At 46.0% G+C, this 19,473-nt stretch overlaps 1 protein-coding gene across 1 annotated transcript; it reads right to left on the reverse strand.

Annotated features, from left to right (window-relative positions):
- Positions 1-2,574: 2,574 nt before the first annotated feature.
- LOC149340261 (dehydrodolichyl diphosphate synthase complex subunit DHDDS-like) lies at positions 2,575-18,860 on the reverse strand. Its single transcript, XM_089551087.1, has 7 exons — positions 18,785-18,860; positions 15,466-15,650; positions 9,930-10,072; positions 9,684-9,800; positions 7,980-8,084; positions 6,445-6,664; positions 2,575-2,643 (listed from the first exon to the last, which is right to left on the reverse strand). Exons 1-7 carry the CDS (start codon positions 18,858-18,860, stop codon positions 2,575-2,577), a joined length of 915 nt encoding a protein of 304 aa, XP_089407213.1.
- Between the last annotated feature and the right edge of the window lie 613 nt (positions 18,861-19,473).

Genomic DNA, 19,473 nt, shown 5'->3' on the forward strand with positions numbered 1-19,473 from the left:
TTTCTATGAAAAGACAAGTAGCAGCCTAACCTTAGCTTAAGCAAGGACTCAACCGACAACTAAAATCAAGGAGGCTGCACGGCGTCACATTGTAGTTAGTGTTTCCGAGGCGATTAAGCTATTACCGATCCCCATTAAGATACGTTGACAAAACATTAATTTCTGACGAGGGATAATTGGGGCGGCGAGTAAAGTCAATGTGGTGAGCGATAGTAGTAAGCTCTGGTAGTAAGAGCAAGCCAGTTTATGAGATGAACAGGTAAAAATTATTAGTCATTTTCTCATCGACGTTCGCGCTAAACGGCGTGACTCATGCAGTTCAAACATGTACGCCATTTTTAAAACTTTCGCAATTGAATTCTCCTACTGATCGGAACCACTGCCTCCGCAGGTAGACGGCGAGATGAAAGACGAATTGGAGTTTACTGTGGAATTCTTTATACCTACTGGAGAAGTTCCTATTGAAGAAACAGCTTGGAAATGAAGCACAGAGAACAGCAAAGCAGGGGTGATTTCTTTACATTGAAATGTTCTTATACGCCCTGTCTCTCCGCTGTTTTAACGCGAAAGCCTTTAATGGCTCATACTGTCGTGACCAAGACGTTAGCAAATTTGTCCGCGTTTCAGATTGGTCGAAATGGTCGTGACGTCACTGCGCGCGAAATTTGACGGGTGTCCACAGAAATATGTGAGACAGTTACTGCGCAATTTTCTTTCCTCAAATACAATTTTCGACTGGTTTCCACCGAGATATGTGAAACAGTTACTGCGTAATTTCCTTTCCCTAAATACAATTTTCATTTTCTTCATTACGGCCACTCTTTCTCTTTCTTCTTTCACTCCGCTTCCTCCCTTCCTGTACGGTGCGGTTCAGGTGTCCACCGAAATGACAGAGAATTACAGCGCCATTTCCTTTCCTCAAAAAGAGTTGCGTTCAAAGGGCAACGCATCGCGCCGAACGGGTGGTGGCGTTCCGTGGATTCCCTGGCAGCGCTACAACACGCTGTAGCGTTCCACTCCAAAAAGCAAAGATTAAGTGTCATTAATTGGCTGTTAATTAATGCACCAACATAATGTGAAGTGAACAATCGCGTAGCAGAATGCAGCACTAAGGCTTTCGCCTTTCACCACTTTAGCCGCTAAAGTTCCTCGTAATTTTTGCCAACCCGATATCTCACAAACTAACTATACTGGAAGCAGTGGAGAAGCTTTGTTAATACTCACCTGCTGTAGGCTCTGAATGCCAGCTGGACGCGGCGCATGGATTGGTGTTGCGCAGTAGAGCGCTTCGATCGTCCGCTGGCCGTCCGCACAGGTTCGTACGAGAGCGGCTCGTAGTGAAGCACGAAGTCATTGAGAACACGTGCTGTTGGAATAAACGAGTACTTACACTCTTTAAGTATTCTGTTTGGCATTCCTTTTTTCCACGCAATTTTATAGGGTAGAGGTATACCTTACACACTCTTAGTATTTCTTGGCCTCGTGCTTTTATGTGTTGTAATTATCACTCGTGTTGTTTTAATGAGAGCTTCTCTTGCGTGACTCAAAACTATGGCGCTAACTTTTCGAGAAAAATAGCCAATAAAAAAACTATTCAAGAGGAGTAAGTAAATCAGCAAGTCCCCGCCTGGAAATATAAAGAAAGCAAATGAGAGAGCGAAGACGGCAACATAGAAGTCCTTGACGAAACCTGCGATAGAAGCAGAAAAACAGCTCAAAAAGCGCCGTTCATGTTATGCTCCCGCCCACGTCCCTCATTTCACCCCTCTCCGTCTTCCATGGCGAAAGGAGTCACTTAATCGACCAGTTGCTTAGAACGGTGCATGTAGAAATGAAAAGAATGAGAATCGCTTGATATCGTATTCTCTAACGACCTGAACTATTCGGTCATACTCCAGTGCAACGGCACACATGCTGTAGGAGGCCAACAGTAGTACTGAAGAAGACAAGTGCTAACCCAAGATGTCGATAACTGCCGATAATGTGTGTTATCCGCACTTAACTCCAGTTGCCGAATGTTCTACCCCGTGGCGGCTGGAGACCGAGTAGGGAGGACGAACTGCATTTATAGCCAAACCCGCATTCATGTTCTTCAGTAAACTCCACATGAGCTGTTAGATTACCTATGCAGGGAAATAAAAGCATGTGACGAAAACAGATTGCGTAAGGCTCTTGCAAAGCAGCCCTATGCTCCCACCCGCCGAAGACCGTAATTTAGGGCTGAAAGCGGTAGAATTGGAACGCGCGTTCAATATTACCTGAATAAACAATGGAGGCCATCCAGGAGAACGTCGCAACTGCAAAGCAAAAGGTTCCAAGGCTGACCATGAACAGCGCACCGAAAATAGCAGACCTTACGCGAGTCTCGGTTCTTCTTCTACTTCTTTGATCCTTGCGGCGCTGACTCGCGCAGTTAGAGGCACTTCGGTTATTACTGAGGACGCAGTGAAAAGCGGAAAGACTAAACATGTTGCTGTGTGGCGTGTAAGTGAAAATTATTCGCCTGTGATAGTATACTACATTGCCGTATTATGTGTGAATGGGGGGTCCAGTTTATTTTGCTCAGCAGTTTTATCATTCCATTGCGTCTATGGCATCTTCAGATGGTGATGATGGTGATGGTGACGATGCCTCTTGAAGTGGCTTGGCCAAAGACAAAAAAGAAGATGAGCAAAAACCAAGTTGAAAAGAGGTTAACAAGAAGAAGAAGAAGTTGAAAAGGGCTGAAGAACCCTACCTGTTTGCTGGCTCCAGACTTGAATATGTCCGCTCAATCCTCTCGATGCTGTGGTCACGATCCGCACCACAACATGAGGGTGTCGATCACTATGGTTGTTGCCAGCCGCTCTAAACCTTTTCGTTGAATACAGTGGCGCTGGTAGTAGTAAGCGTCTGTCATCAGCTGGACTGAACGCTGGCGTCTTGTATTTTTCTGGGCTGTCAAAGCGCACCATACCACGTCATAATATATGATGTGATGCACTTTCTTATCGTATCAAACATGTTAGCTTCGAAGGACATTATGAGCCTTATGAGTGAGGACGTCAGTGTTGGCGATTCTCGCAACTTGAACGGTTTCCATCGCCACCGTTCTCTCGGCATCCTCGGGGTCGTACTGGTCGCGGCTGCTTTTCGGCGACCGGCGCCTCGGAAGTCTAGTGCCACTTCACCCCCCTTTGAAAACGTCTTTTGGGCAGCGCTTTTGACCTGGAGGCTTGGCTGAGCGACCCGAGCAATGCTACTGCAATTCAAGAGCCAAAAACAAAACAAAACAAATCGAAAGACAGTGTGCACTGCTGCACTTTTACTACTGGGTTGTAGACACTTCAAAATACAACGCGATGGCAGCCTAGACCGTACAGCCTTGAATGCGGCTTGCGAGGAACAGTCCCTTCAGCGGGACGCGCAAAACAATGCGCTTCCTCATTGCGCGCATGGAGATCTGTCCTGAGGCTTAACGCAAAAATTGATGCGCTTGATAAAAGTGCCGTCCTTGCTCTAACAGTGGCTAAGGGATCTAAAATTTTTTGCTATGCAGCGTGCGATGCTGGTGGTGCACCGTTCTCATCCATAGAGGTATTGTCATCGATGGAGAGCTGGCCCTTCGGAAAGAAAAAGAAAAGCTAATACAAAGCAGCGTATAGCTTTGCTTGGTTTGCTGTGGTTCTGTTTCCCGCTTTTCATTTAGAATGGCATTACGCTTGTGCTGTCAGGTGCGGCTAATCAGGCGCAGGGTTAAATAGTGACATACTAACTGAAAGGTCGATCGGGCGCAGTTCGCATCCATATGAAATACTTTTCCGTGGCGTCCTGGGAACTCATGCAGTAATTGGAAGCAGTGGTGCAATTTGACCATGTGTGCGCGCGGTCAGTAGAAAAGTAAATCTAGGAATAGTGTCCACACGTAATATACTAAACTTTCGAAAACAATGCTTTTCTTGCTGACAAAAGACAAATAGTAATTTCATAAATAAAGTGATTGAAAATCTATTTCCCGGAGACAATTGTGAAGCTTACAGCGCAGAAAGCAGATGGGGACACAAGAAGGAGACACAATGTGTGCTTGCTGTCAACAAACTTTATTTTAATGATTCACCACCTTTTTATAACTTCTTCACCAAGGCAAAATACGTGACATAAGCGCGGCACAGCAAAAGTTATGCGACGTGACAGGCGAAGTTGTATAAAATTCTGTAAGTCAAACAACGTTTAACAGGTTCTTTTTCTCGGTAACAATACGGGTGGCTTGCTAACACACTGGTCCCGCAATGAAGATAAATTAGCATGGGTTAGTAGCAAACTCGGCAATACGGTTTTTTGAAATTTTGACATCTTTCGATTGTAAAGCGTCCAGACATTGGCAGTCCACTGGAAGAAATACTGAACGCTTTCCATACCATGTTGTACGACACAGCTCTTCCTTTGACTACGAGTCAAGGTTTGTTGGCTTAATATTCTGCAAAAAGCAACGTTGCAGAGATACATTGCAGTTCGTATTCGAAAGTGAAATTAGTGACCGCGTGCACACAAAGGAACCTGTTGTTAGCCGTATGATGGACATTCTTTTTCTTTTTAACATAGAGCTTGTAATGCGCGTTTCATCCATTCAGAAGGCAAAAAAAAAAAAAAACTTGAAAAAGCAGCTTTGACATTCCACTTCGTCAGCTTGGAGCGGTCACAACAATGATTGTACCAGCTTTAGTAAACCTGGCTCCAGACTCAGTTGCGCTTGTGGTGGGTGCATCTGTACTTGGTTGGGCCACGCACTGTCTTGTCACATCTCTCTAGAGAATCATATCCCGTCGTATTACACCATATAATATGACCTGACGTACTATTTTATTGCGCCATGAATCAGTGCCCCCCAATCACACCGTAGGCCTGATGCGCGAGGTCCTCACTGTCAGCTTTTCTCGCAACCTGGGTGCTCCTGATGAAGGTTAGCTGACGGAGCGCTCGTCCGGTATCTGTCCTGCCGCCTTGGGAAGCCATCAGAAAAGCATGCTTCTTCTTGACCGCCTGTTTATGGTCAGAAGGAAGAGAAGCAGTACACTCTATTAATAGTGATACTCTATTATCACGTAGCAGCTAATAAAGTGCACGATTGACTGAAGACAGCTTAAATGAAAGATCTGGAGCAGTTGGCCTCCATACAAGATACTTTGGCGGGCTCTGAACTTATGCACTAACTTGCGGAGGCAGTGCAATCGAAATAGACGTGCCACTCGCAAAAAAAAATTATCGCAAAACTTGTCCTTCACATCAACAATTTCAGCGAAAAGCTGCCCCCGTGGAGGCACTCCTGCGGCTGTTCGACTCTGAGGGCACGGTATCCTATCGTTAACGGCCAGCAGCCAACGTTATCCCAGCAGCTGGGATAACGTTGAGTGATCCGATCAGGCCTGTAGAGGAGATGAGTCGAAGGTGGCATAACGGCCACGGTTGCCAGCAGCCGGCCAGGGTCCGCTGCCTTCTTCGCACGGAAGGAATTCGGACAGGAGTGACGAACAATAGTGACCATTAATAAATTCATTGCGTGAAATTTACTCGACGATCAAAAGCCTTTACTACACCTATGGAAAATGACTGCAACATTTCAGCGCTGTCGCCAGAACATAGCGATGACGCGATAGCCACGCCATTTTAGCGCCCAAGGGAACAGGCGCACTTGGCGCAGTGAGCCGCTTTAGTGCCTCACCCCACGTCCCCCTGAGCAGCAAGCCCTTGGAACCCCCTCTTTGAACAGCAGCGGCATCGGCGGGGCGACCGCAAATGAGCCAGTAGCAGCTTCATAGCAACGAGCGTTTTTTTTTTTTTTGCTGGTTACCAAAGCTTCCTTTTCCTCCTAAATCTGCCCTTCCCATGGGGCTGGGCAGGGCGGGAAGGGAGAATGGCCCGAAAGGAAAACGCGCAAACTTGCGAGCCTCCTGCGGGTCGACGGTGGAGGGTACCTCTGAAACGCAGTCAGGATGACACGCCGGCCTCGCCGATGCCACTACTGCTGCTAATTTATGACGAAAAGCTTTGTCGGCCAGTGAGGAGGCCGTCCCCTCTCGTTTACACTCGTCTGTTCTGTCCGCAGTACGCGCGGAAGGGCAGGGCCAGCTAGGGCCAGCTGTGCCTCTGACGGGACTCAACTTTCAAGGCCATCGCGGGTGGGCTCTCTAAAACAGCTTTTCGGCATAAAATGCAAATCCAGTAATGCTGTCTACAACACACCAGATATGACTTCTGTAAACAGAGCTTTGGTTAATTGATTTGATTGAGCAGATTAACTCAGTACGAAGGAAAAAAAGACACTAACGAGAACACACAACACAGCAGGGGCGCTTCTGTTGTGTGTCCGCTAGCAATGAACCAACTAGCCCAGACCAAAACACTGATTTATGGTATAAACGGCCGACAATCTATGATCTGTCGAAAACAGCATTCTGTAATACTTACATAGATGGCAGGCAAGTGAAGCTGGTACTTGAGAAACGCCAAGACCCAGTCCCAGAAGCCCACCTCTATCCACATCTTTTCATTGATGTTCAGATAGGCGTAACCACTCTGCATCACCATGAAATCCTTCAGCCGCATGCCCGCACAGAGCATCAGCATGTCCACGTCGGGGCACTCGGTGTCAGCGACGTAGGCGTCCAGCAACTCGGCTGTTATATCGCTGCGCGAATACAAAGACTGTCAGCAGAGAACGTGTGTAGTCGATAGTGTGTGATTTGGTTCTAAATAAGCCTTTCCATGTCGGAGGACCTTTTAGACCGTATTGACATAAACTTCTCATTTTTATGCAAACTTACTCGCCAAAGCTGTGGTAAACAAGAGTTGTACAGTTAACTCACCAGCCTAGCCTATTCTCAGGATTGATACCTCGAAGACCATGGCGGTTTCTGGCGTCGTCGACTGTGGTGGCTTCTTGCCCCTCAGACTATCAAACATCTACTGTTGCCTACTGTTGCCGGTCAGTTACACCAACGATGCTCCTTGTATCAAGAGTAATGACTGTTCTTTGATCGTGGTGTCGTGCCCAGCTGAGTGGCGTGAAACAGTGAGAAAGTCACTGCTATCTGACGTCCCGCTTGCGTATTGCGTGCTCTGCTTTTGTTCACTTCGTGCTTCTACTCTGGGGGAAGTAGAAATGAACCTATGGCCTGAAACTAGGTAGGGTGGTGACCCGCTAACTTTGGTTCTCGACGGGGGGCAGAGAACTGAGGCGGGTTCACGTGAAAATATTGAACGAGTTGAAGGGCGTCAGTGACAGACAAGATGTTACAGCTGAAAATTAAAGCGTTTGAAGGGGAAAGTAACAACACTGGAAACGTATGTTGTGCTGCTCAATGGTTCTGTAATCAGTGCACCTTAAACCTCATTGGAAAACATTATGAACACGTTAAAACAATAACATCGATGTGCGACGACGCTGAAAACCGGACGTGACGGTGTTATTTGTCGTTTTTCTGTTGAGGTGATGAAAAAGAAGAGGAATGGGCGGCCTCTCGCACACGGTCGGAAGGAGTGCACAGGCTGAACCAGTTCACTGAAGGTATGCGACGCATATCTTTTTCGTATTTCTTTTACGTTCGCATTCACCGACGCTGTCATGTACATAAGTTCTTATCAGCTGAAGTACGGCTAATACCACCACAACCGTTGCGTTCAACCACTGCGAAATTTGCTCCATTGCTCCAAACGTTGTTGCAGGGCGCTTTATTGGGCAATGACTGCAGTGCTTTATGTTACTAATTGTCTCGTTTACAGACACGAGAATCTTTTTGCGCCAAGAGTACACCGAATGACGTACTTTTTACACTAGATGTCCACAAAACAACATATAAACTGTTTTCGCAACTTCATTCGGAGAACTTTGAGCATTACACAGTTCCCACTGAACGTTGCATCTTTCTTCTCTTCTGTGGGTCGTGCCTATGCGATCTAACTCAGTGGCCATTTAACCAGGTTCATCAACATGATGCACTTACTTGCTACGAATAATTCCGGCTTTCACTGCTTTAGCCATAGTGAGAGCAGCCCGCACCATCTGGTGGTTGCTGCTATACCCAGTGCACGCCAGACAGGTTTTCTTCCTGAGGAGTTAACATCCATTGTTGTAATACAAGCAGCAAACAAATGAACAATACATTTTGCAATCTTTACGTTGTATTTGCATTCAAACCAGATGAGGGCCAAGTTTTGCTTATCGATGCGAACAATTTCTTTAAGTAGACTTTGCTTACCAACTTGAGTGAAACATTCGCCGACTTTCATTCCTACGTTTTGTTGCGACTTTTTTAAGCATTGTTTGCTGTCGATGTGTATTAAGATCGTGCTAATAAAGGGGTAAAGACAAGATTTTTGGGTGCACTTTTTTTTTTGCCTTTAATGAGGCGTACGGGCCTAGCAGTCATAAAAATAAATTAGCTTAAAACACCAGTGCAATAAGAAATGATTTTGAAAATTTAGCGCTCGTCTGTGCCTTCTTCTTTTGCACTGGTCCCTTTGTTACGCTGAATTTTCCAAATAACACCACTGGGTTCTGTAGCGTCACAGTAATTTAGGCAAGTGCACCTCGACGTCACTCAATGAGGGTGGAAATTCTGGGCGCCTCCTTGGACAACATTCAAAATCGTATTAAATTAAGTTTTACTCAACACCTGCGACTGAAATTTGTTAGAAGGCGTCTACTGACGCCCATGAAAGAAATCATATCCTTTGTTTACGTTCGAAATTTTGGGTCTGCACCCCTTCAAACCACTGGTTCTTTCTTGCAGCTTTATTATCGTTTTTTATTTTGCTTTTGTGGCGAATAGTGAAGGCTCCCGCTAACAATTTTGGCTGATTTCGTAGGTAGACAGTAACTAGAAAGCTAGAAACTGCGCACTGTAACGCCATTCTCATTCTCAAAAGTTCTAGAGCCAAATGCATTTGCGTCTAAGCCATGTAACGGAGATAGGCAAGGGTGAAAGTTCTGCCCAGGTCTTAGCGATTTTGAACACCGCCAATGCACAGCGAGGTGCGTAGCATGGCCCAGATATTGATCTTTAATGAAGCAGCGCAAAAGGACAAAGGACGAGTAGAAGAAGGACGACGTGGACGGAAGCGTAGAAACTCTATCAGCGCTTCAGTCCATGTCGCCCTTCTTCTACGTGTCCGTTTTCCTTTTGCGCTGCTTCATTAAAAATCATCATCATCGTCATCATCATCATCATCATCACAAGGTCAACTAGCACAATAGCATGTGTATGACCCAGAAAGAAGCCTCTTTGGACTCTTTACTCTTGACAAAGGGCGTGGCCTTTATCACATAAGGTTGATTTTTCGAAAATGAGCCAAGTCTCTCAGATTACACTATTATTTGCAAAGAATTCTTTTAAACTATTTTTGCTATTAGCGACAGTCAGCAGGGCTGTTCACGTGGTCCTTTGAATACGGTGTTCATTCCTATCCCGACTATGACCACTAAACATGAAAAACTTTCTTACCAGTGTTCCACTGTATAAAATAAAGCAAAACAGCAAAACATTAGGCGACCGTATAAAGGAATAGGCCACCAGATCTTTGTGTCCTCTTAGGGTTTCGCTGCATTGAAAAATATTTGCCCTAATTTTTTTTTCTTGAAAAACAGCATCTATTGCAAATATCAGGGGGATGCAATATATCCAGCAGGAGTGAAGAGAGGTGCTTGCCTCGCACCATCCGATGTGGCAGCTTCCAATTCGGCCAGCTTGGTTCGAAGTTCGCTGGGAAGGAGATCCACCTGGCCCACGTAACTCAGTCGCAGTCCGAGGCGCGCGACTCTCGACCTGCGATTTCAAAAGTGTGATTTCTTTCCAAATAAAGCGATTGGGTGCTTTGTTTCGTTTTCTAATTTGGAGACGCATGCTGAATATTTTGCCTTGGTGTTCACAGTGACATCTGGTGAAGGGACTCACAGTCTTTGCAGGCTGTTCAACCATATGCCGATGGTCTGGAAGAACATGGCGGCCTTCTCAAAAGCGTTACGGTATAAGTGACGTGGTGCGAACACGAACACCGTTACGTTGTCGACGCCGGCTTGAAGGCACCACCTACATACCTGCACAGGCGAGCAGCAGTTTTGCATTTTATTAGAGCTGTTGAGACTCACACGAGGAGGGGCTAAAGGCCCGAAAGTGGGCGTTCGTATTGACGCAATGAGAGTTCTGCCTTCGCGGTAATATAAATTGTTAGCGATTTGCTTTCTCTTTTATTTTAAATATTGTTTTGCACAAGCCGAAACCAAAGATCCAGGTTTAAAAAGGCTGACAGAGCAGCTTACTTGACACAACATTCGATGGACATAGCAAACACTAGTAGCTTTCTTTCAGCACGGTCATGGGTACCGGAAACACCGGGACCTCCGGCTCAGAAGCCGAGTACGCTAACCACTCAGCTACCGCGCTGGGTAAGATAACTTGCTAATTGGTTCATTTGCGTGTTCCATGGATGTCACCTTGGAACCATCCCTTCAATAAATGATTCGTTATCGTGTGCTAGCGCATTTTGTCCGGAAAAGAAAAAGAAAACCGTGTCATATCAACTTGTAAAGGTTCGTACTAGGCCAAAATAAAATATGTGAGGTTTCAGTGACATTTAGGTTCAGCTTATTTGCATGTAACGAGTTAGGCAGCAGAGATAATAATAATGACATTCGAATTCAAAGATGAAAGTGTGACATTCGAGATAGTTTACTCACACCATTCCGTTTCTCTGACGTTCATTTTCTCGCTTTTCGAATGTAGCGCCACATTTAAACTCTCCACCGATTTCAACTTGCTCAGATCGGTATCGCTAGCGGCACTGGCTGTGGACCGCGTGAGTGAAGTGCTCTTAGCTCCTTGGCCTGCGGCGCTTTGAATCTGCGTCCATTATCGTTGTGTTATCAGCATCTGGTTGCGATGCGAACAATAAAAAGACAGGTAGGGTTGCAGTCGGTGTCCAACGGAACGGTTCGTGAATCACTTGTTTCTGGAAGTGAGCACAATTTTATCACCACCAAAAAAGCTTAAATATTCTGGAATCGAACATTCACACGTGAGCGTACGGCCCTAAAAGAGAGCGCGAATCATTTCTTTTTACCGTCATAGTGTGCGGCAACGCGTCATTGCAAAGGAAGTAGGTCGTCTAGTGTCTACAATTACCAGAATTTTCGAGGCATTCTGTGGTGTTGGACGGCTTGAAGAATTCTTCGTGGTCATAGAGAGCGGGTTACAAGCAAGGATCAAAACCCACTTATTGCGACCGCTGCAGCAGACACGCCCAGCATTACGGCCTGTGAGGTAAAAGACACTTTTCAATTGTATGCCAACAAGTCAACTATTAGACATAGTCTATACGAGGCTGTTCTGTGAAGCCGAGTAAAGTCGCAGAAGCCAGTGGTCTTAGAAGCAAATAGAAAAGAAAGGACTGTGTCCGCACAAGATCATGAATCCTGGACTACGGAGAACTGGCGCTACGTAATGTTCTCGAACGATGTCAACGTTTTCGACTGATTAGAACCAGCGCCAGCGAAATTGGTGAGCCGACAACACCAGGTGTGCCTTTCCTGTGATATGTGCTTGTCGATCTTGCCTTATTCGAGGTAGGATTGATTTAATGCTTTGGTTTACTGGTTTACTGGGGTTTAACGTCCCAAAGCAACTTATGCTTTGCAGTGGCCATCATAGTGCGTATTGCGACTCGGGAAGAACCCTGTGTTCTTTGCTGATTTCGCGCAACTAGTGGACCTTTCTTTATCAACAGTGCAACCAGACGCTGATAACACGCCGAGGATGAAAACAGTTAAAGCGCTGCAGGTCAAGGAGCTAAGAGTGCTCGCTTCATGCACGCGGTTCACAGCCACTGCCGCCAATGACACCGCGCTGCGCAAGTTGCGATCGATGGAAAGTATGCACGTGGCGCTCCACTGGCAAAGCCAGAATACGAACTTCAAAGAAAACGCAAGCAAAACTATCGCAAACCAGATGAACGCACCTATCCCTTATTGCGACTGGCAGACGATGTAAAATGGACCCTTGGCCACGCGCTCCGATATTCGCCTTTCATTTCACGCCGTTAGTACGTACTTGGCTAACACTGCTGATATCCAGTGACATTTACAGCGTGGTGTCAAATAAGTAGCCGATCCGAACTGTTAATGTGCTCGCTAATGTTTGTCCTTATCGCAAGCTAACCCTTTAACCGCCAACCCCGAGCTGTATTAGCTCGTCATGGCAATGTGCACCAATATAGCCAATGACGAGTGACACTCGTCCGGCCCGATGTTGTGCTGCTCCCACCGCCAAAGACGAGTCACGGCCGGCAATTGCATTGTTTACAGTTTTCACAGCTAGGGTCAGTGCTTATCCAAAAAAAAAAAAAAAAAACGCTCTTCAGGGCGTGTGTTAGGCCTGACAACAATCATTGCATAATGACGTCACACATGAAAAGTGCCGGTGGTTGCGATGTCCTGGGAAAAACGGTGCTTTTTAGAGCAGTTTTGAGCACAACGTTGCTGACGATCTAGAATTACTTTTCGACAGTTACTCTGACTTCGTTTGCGAGCTGGGGACGGCGTAAGATGACGACGGGAGCGATGGTGACGACGACGATGGTGACTCCCTGGGTAGTGCATGTTAACTACTAATCTTTAAACCTTGTTTGTGTTCAGACGAAGCAACGTCTTTGCAGTGTCACAGCGTACTGGATCAAATAAATACAGCTCATATCAATACTTTGTAACCCAGTACTAAGGCGTGCGCTCAGGGAAAGGTGCTCGCAAGAGCATCATTTTATTTTAAATTTTTTATGTGAATTATGACCAGAACACCAATGTCGTATTAGATTTTCGGGATAAGAATTGCATTGAGAAAAGTATGACTATATAAACATTTTGCGATTTTGTTACAGATTTCGGACATACGGTGGTTAAAGTGTTAAGGAGATTCCGATCTAAGGTAGACCACTGGAAGGAAAAAAAAGAATTATGCGACCTGGCGAGCTCGCACACACAGTAGCCTCCAACGCATCACTGAGGAGAGTGGCAAGTCCAAGGTTTTAACACATCGGAGCGTCGGGCTACGCAGCTTGGATTGAAGAATCGGAAAGCCAGGCTATGCACGTGACAACGAAGTGTGTAAAGAAGTGGTTTTCGCTAGTCGTAGCCAAGCCTTAGCGCCCCGCTAAGCGAACTCTGTGTGCGCTTATTCGTTACAGAAGCAGCGCATGGGCAGTTTTCTGCACAGGGCGAGCGGCGCATGCGCGGCGCATCAGAACGACAGCTTTATCTCCTCTGCCCACTTCCACGAATTGCTGGCCCGAATAATTTATTTCGTTCGACAGCACAGCGTGACAGCAACGAGGGCTATTTGGCGTCTGACACTTCCCTTCCTCATGGAGTTAGAGCGCGGGCACTGATTTAGTCGACTCGCTTAGCTATAAGCCAGATGTACTGACTGGTCGGTCAGTGCTCTCGCTGTTTTATAGAGCTGGAAATTTTACAGGTTTGTGCGCGTGTTCAGTCGTTAAGCCGCGTTCGACTCTTCGTGACCCTATGTACCACAGCACTCCAGGCCTTCCGGTCCTCTATTGTCTCCCGGAGTTCACACAATTTCATATTCATTGCATCGATGATGTCATCTAACCATCGCATCTTGTGCTTCCCCTTTCTCCTTGTGCCCTCAATCTTACCCAGCATCAGGATCTTTACCAGCCACTCCTCTCTTCGCATTAGGGGGCCAAAGTAATTGAGCTTTGACTTCAGGACAAGGCCTTTCAATGAGCAGACGGGGTTGATCACCACGAGCACTATATAATTTGACCTTCTTGCAGTCCAAGCAACTCTGAAGAGTTTTCTACAGCACCATGGTTTAAAAGTATCAATTCTTCATTCGACCTTCTTTGTGGTCTAACTCTCCCAGCCATACATTACTACTTGGGGAAACCATAGCTTCAATTAATTTAGTCTTAGACACTGTTAGACAGATGCAGCAAACAAAGGACTGGCGAAAAAAGTCTCATAGTCCTCACTGAGAAACATGCGTCGTGTACTTTGCCTCACAAGGATTGAGAAGCGTTTTCGATGGTAGAGGCATTACTCTACAGGCAAAGGTCATATTTCCCGAAGCAGTCACGTGAGAACGGTTCGGGAATCGCCGGCTCATTGGCGACCATATTGCGGCGTCACCGCTTAGGCTCGCGGAGACGACGAAAAGGCGGTGGCGAGCACTGGGGTCAGCGTATGTGGCTTCAGACGCATGCCTCGCAACGTCCAAAATTACTGAGGGCACGTAAGGCTACTTACGGGCTGCGAATGTGAAAGCATGCACGCTGGAGGTTCGGCTGCCGCGATGGCTTACTACTCTAAGCCAGTGGCCAGCAAAGCTGACCTGTTCGTGCCGCCCGAATGGAAGTTGATGAAGACGGCGGTACCCAAACCCAGCGCAAGAGACTGGCAGTGTAGCGTTTGTATCCGCTATGCACCCTGGCCAATCCCCCCCCGTGGGTATGCGCAATTAAACCTGAGGACAGCATCATCATCATCATCATCATCTACGGTTTAGCGCTTGGGTTGTTGTGCTGCGGTGATGGCACAGTGCGGCAATAAAGAAAATGTATCCGTTATGGAGCAGTGCTCTAATGATGTGGGCAGCGAAGCTCATCTGTTCGCGCCGGTCGGGGTTCGAAACCTTCTTCGGACGAAACTTAGTTTTTCTTTCTTTACTGATGTGGTCAAATGGGTATTCGGACCGTCTGACGTGGACAAAACCAACGCCAGATTTTCCGCCTCATGAGCCATATAATGCTATCGCATTAACAAATGTGGCCCCTATTGCCACAATGTATTCGGTTATCATGATCGGCAAGAACGAGTGCGTGGGCTGACTGGGAAGGTTTTCGTTAACAAAGTCCTTCTTCCGTAACACCTGCTCTTACTTGCAGTATACCGGATGGTATTTTTATGACCACTGACGTGTTAGGAGTCTGCTCAAGTGGCAGCGACTGCGCCGACTCCGTCGAGGTGGGCGTGTTGTGTTGTAACCGGAGATTTGCACCTTTGCCCCCTGGCCAAGCAGTACGCCTCTTTGCGGACCTGAACCAGAAGTGCACTTGTGCTGGGGATTGGGACCTTAGAGAATGCACCTTATCTTTTCATATCATCTTGGTGGGGATTCCAATGGCAGAGTTGTTTTTTTCCGGAGGGGGGCGGGGGGGGGGGGGGGTAAAGGGTACCTTTGCTCGCAAATAATTAGCTTTTGAGAACAACAGAGCCGTGTAATTATAGTGTAGAGTAGTCCATTAGCCGGCGGTGTTAGGTTAGGCGTTAGTGAGTGTTTACAAATGCTGCTTCTGAAGCTAACCATTTCCAGAAAAGGGAGGTTGGGTCGGACATACATGTCAAGTGCGCCTCTGCAAAACGAAGTGAAGGATATTTCAGCAGAGCTCAATGCTGGCAGGGATGGCCCCGCTCACCCAACTGACACGCTGCGTTCCAGCAGAGTACGTTTGCCTAAGGTCGATGCCAGTGCGCTCGGCGAAGCGTCGGCTGCCGTCTGGCATAACGGCCACGTGTCTGGGATTGGCGCCGAGTCGTAGCAGCCAGAGCACAGCCACTTGGTACCACGACAGCTCGCCGTCCCAGAGCTGCCAGTCAGAGGCTGCAATGAAAGTGTTGAAAGGGAAGGAAACGTACAGTCTTTGCCAAAAGTAACCTGGCTACACGGTTTGCTTCTCAGTCTTATATTGAAGCTATTATGCCATGCTCCCAAGCTCTAAATCTCTGTATTGTAAGGACAACGCCTGTCCTCAACTTCAAAGAACTTCTTGATCATAAGGGAAGCCGTGATGGCTCTATTATACAAATGAAAAGCAAACCATGCAGCCTGGTTACGTTTGGCAAAGACTTTACATGCGGCACTCCTCTAGTTCTGAGGGAAACGGTACAAATAAAAGGCGTATCATTAAAGTATGATCACCGACTACAACGAGCACACGCAGTGCTAATCTCAGCTTAACGTTCTTTCCATCGAAACACAAGTTGTGGGCTAGTTGGCGGCTCTTCAGAAATATCCCGGAAAGCATCACCATGAATTAGGCACACGAGAGATCTATGCAGACACTGAAATAGGTAATCTGTAATGCCCTCCATATTCTCTTGCGTGAACTATGAAATTTTGAGATAGCTGAAGCAAAAGGTAAGCAGTCTCCACCTCAAGGTTTACTAAACCGTGATGTTGAGCCTCTACAACAGATTATTACGACGAGCACACTTCCCTCTAGCCATGAATTCGCCCAATCATCCTTGAGGCTACTACGGCTATTTGTATTTGTGTGGTGGTCTGTGGCGTGCAGGGGCGGCGTCATCCAGAGTTAATCATTTAGCGAGCCAGCTAGTGCTGATTGCATGTCGCACGGTGCCGGTAAGCGGATTTCACCGTTTTTTTTTTAATTCGCTGGTGGCCCATGTAAGCTGTAGTTTACTGTTCGTGTGTTCATTGAACTTCCCGTATTCTATATTTAACTATGCTTTCTCTCTGTCTTTTATTTATTGCAAAGTTTGTTTCTGCGTAAAAAATTTTTATAGCTGACACTTCCGTGACCTCAGGGTAAACATTGCGGGAAATGTGTTTACTATACGTCAGAAAAAAACCTGCTGTTCGACTCTTCCTGCGTACCTGCTTGGTGAGCTAGAAATGGTCAGAATTCTTTATTAAATATTGATAATGTTCAAATGGGCTTATCGCAAGCGACCACTAGTTTCTTTGTTCCATTCCATCATGAGAGTCTTTGCGGTAGTGCTGTGTAATCATACGTAGGGAAAGAACTGCGAGTCGATAGTAGACCAGTTTCGCCTTTGTTGCTTTAAAATAGCGTTAGTTTGTGTATAAAATAAAACTACCGGTTGTAACGGAGAGAGGCAGTTCCAGGGAATATGCTACGACAGCTTACACAAAAAGCTCTACAAACGCCAGCTTTTGTCGCTTACGGGGTCGTGCCGTAATTTGGTGGACGTGGCCTGTGGAGAAAGCGTTCAACGCCCGCAATTTCTCGCACATGCTCCGCTGAAGTAAAACGCTATTAAAAAGGAGCCACAGAGCAAGCGGGAAAGCGGCACCAATAAAACAAAAATGGTTTGAAAGCCACCCGGTGACCATGTTTTTGCCAGAAACACGTGGACAGCATTTGAGGCGGAACTTGCGCCCCCTGGTCGTTTTTCAACGAAGCTCTCTCCAGTTTAAAGCACTGTTGCGCAACAACCGAACAACAAAGAGTCACTTTGGAAGGAAAGGAGGCCAGATTGTGTTTTACAATGCTTTAAGTGTTAAAGAGTTCTAGCAGTGTTAGCTAGAACATCTATGCTGGTCAATACGTATATGAACTTGGTGGATGAAGCAATAATACAATCTCTGAAAACAAAAGATGCTTGAGGCCATAGAATATGCCAACCTCTATAAATTGGTCCACATATAAGTTCTCATTTTTACGTTGGCAGAATAACAGCGTTGCTTAATGCATTGGCTTTCTTCTAATCTTAAGGAGCAGAAACTAAAAGCAGGTAGCGAAAGGCTAGTGTAATATAATTAGATCCATGCTTAAGTGCTCAGAATCCAGCTTTCAGAGCGCACACTGAAGAGACAAAGAGAGAGAAAGAAAAATTTCAAAATGCAATGGTTGCGCTCTGCTTGAGAGGTGTAGCGAAAATCCCCCCCTATTATACTTTTTTTTTATGCGTGTCTGCGTGTGCCCAATTTCAATGACTGCGGAGGCGTCACTTTAGCTAAGCCAATAAATTGGAAGAAAATCGTTATATTATTCTTACCCCAAGTACCAAAACAATGGCATAGTATGTGAGGGGGTGAAACGTAGGGGTACACCGCTTCTCGCAAGGACTTCTTTGTAGAACATTGCATCAAGGGCATCATATACGGCAGCCCATTATTTGTGCATATAGTTGTGGTTCATATTGGCTGAATTGTCCTCAGATATTAGCACGTGTATTTTACCTTTTCGGAAAAGTTTCAAAATTGAGCTTTACCAATGTTCAAAGCGCTTGAAAAAAAAAGGGGGAGGGGGACTCTTTGCTGCGAACGTTGAAAGTGCTAAAGAATAGATCTGGGAATGATGTCTTCTTAGCAGTCGAGCTTTCAATTATAAGCAAGTAAAAAAACAACAAAAAATTGGCAATTGGCGGTGTCAATGATTGCTTATGGGGCCATAATGCAACTTCTCTGGAATATGTGACTCGCTTGTATAGAACGTTAAATGTCAGGAGTGAGGGTGACCTCACTTGCGGCGTCAAGTTTCAGAAGCATATAGAGTGAAGTCACGGAAGAATAGTCGCCAGTAAATGAAATTTACAGATGGAGACACTTTAATTTGCGAATTACTAGCGTAAATTTGTACTTAAGGGAAGGTGCTGCTAAGGCAGACTTGCCTATTACTCTGAAACAGGGACTAAACGCTAACAGAACCTGTGAATAAATCATAACCGTTCGCATTTTCGCGCGCGTCTGCAGCGAGCAGTTGGTGTGATTCGTCTCTGCGTACAAAATCCTGCGAAGTCTGTGTTCAGCAACAAGCTACGTCCTGATCGGGCGCTAAACACTAAAAAAAAAAAATAACTATTTGCTATACTCTTGTTTTAATCCGGTCTCTTAGTGCATAAACCGGCCTGGAAAACGGCGGTAAATTTGTTGATGCCCCATTTCCAGGTCGGTTTGTGTACCAAAATGCCAACGTATCCTGGGAATGCTCACGTGGCAACAAAATATTTCCATTGCGTGCATGTTACCTTTGTCCTTGTAAGAAATCCAATCATACTGTCCGCCCGGCTGGTCTTGCCTAGAAGTGCTGCCTAATGCGCCCATCCCTGGTCGGCAGTCGTGTGCAGAGGTAACCGAGTTTTGTTGACTGCCGCATTTGGATCTCGTTAAACTCTTTTGCTCGCCGACCGCCGCTTTTGACGGCATGTAGGTAACAGCTTTTGTTCGACAGTTTTGAATTGCGCTAGTTATAAGCAGCACCTTGCTTTCTTGCAGCTTGCAAAGCTAACTCGATTTCTACGCCTTTAAAGCTGCTTCACAACCAAAGATCCCCGAAAGAGCGGCTCCAAGGAAACACCAAGAAATTTAAAGCTGTAACTGTCGCTCTTATCTGAAATAATTTTTACACCTTTTAACGGAACACCATGTAATGTTCTAAAGCAAGTTGACCCACAAGTTGCCTTTTACTGCAGTGCACACAACTATAAGTACGGAAATGTTCTGTTCCCCTTTTTTATACATATTGATGCGAGGTAAAAAACACGTGCACGAACATTTGTGTTCTGTATCCAGCGTGTCAACTTACCGGCCTATAGCTGTGAAATATGGTTATAGTTCCGCTGTTATAAATTAATTTTTTTTATTTATTTTGAACACCGACAGTCCGCATGATTAATGTGCATGCCTCTGCTGAATTCCGCGTTTAGGAAGAAAATGT

The sequence above is a fragment of the Amblyomma mixtum genome, chromosome 6 (assembly GCF_055824585.1).
Source record: "Amblyomma mixtum isolate Tamu chromosome 6, ASM5582458v1, whole genome shotgun sequence".
In the NCBI taxonomy this organism is placed as follows: domain Eukaryota; kingdom Metazoa; phylum Arthropoda; class Arachnida; order Ixodida; family Ixodidae; genus Amblyomma; species Amblyomma mixtum.

What these genes read in the sequence shown, in the direction of transcription:
- LOC149340261 (XM_089551087.1), bottom strand. Translation starts at nt 18,860, where the DNA reads ATGGGCGCATTAGGCAGCACTTCTAGGCAAGACCAGCCGGGCGGACAG. An exon ending in GAACGCAGCGTGTCAGTTGG is followed by an intron (nt 10,073 to 15,465) that starts GTGAGCGGGGCC and finishes TCGCCTGTGCAG; the next exon opens with GTATGTAGGTGGTGCCTTCA. An exon ending in GCCACATCGGATGGTGCGAG is followed by an intron (nt 8,085 to 9,683) that starts GCAAGCACCTCT and finishes TTAACTCCTCAG; the next exon opens with GAAGAAAACCTGTCTGGCGT.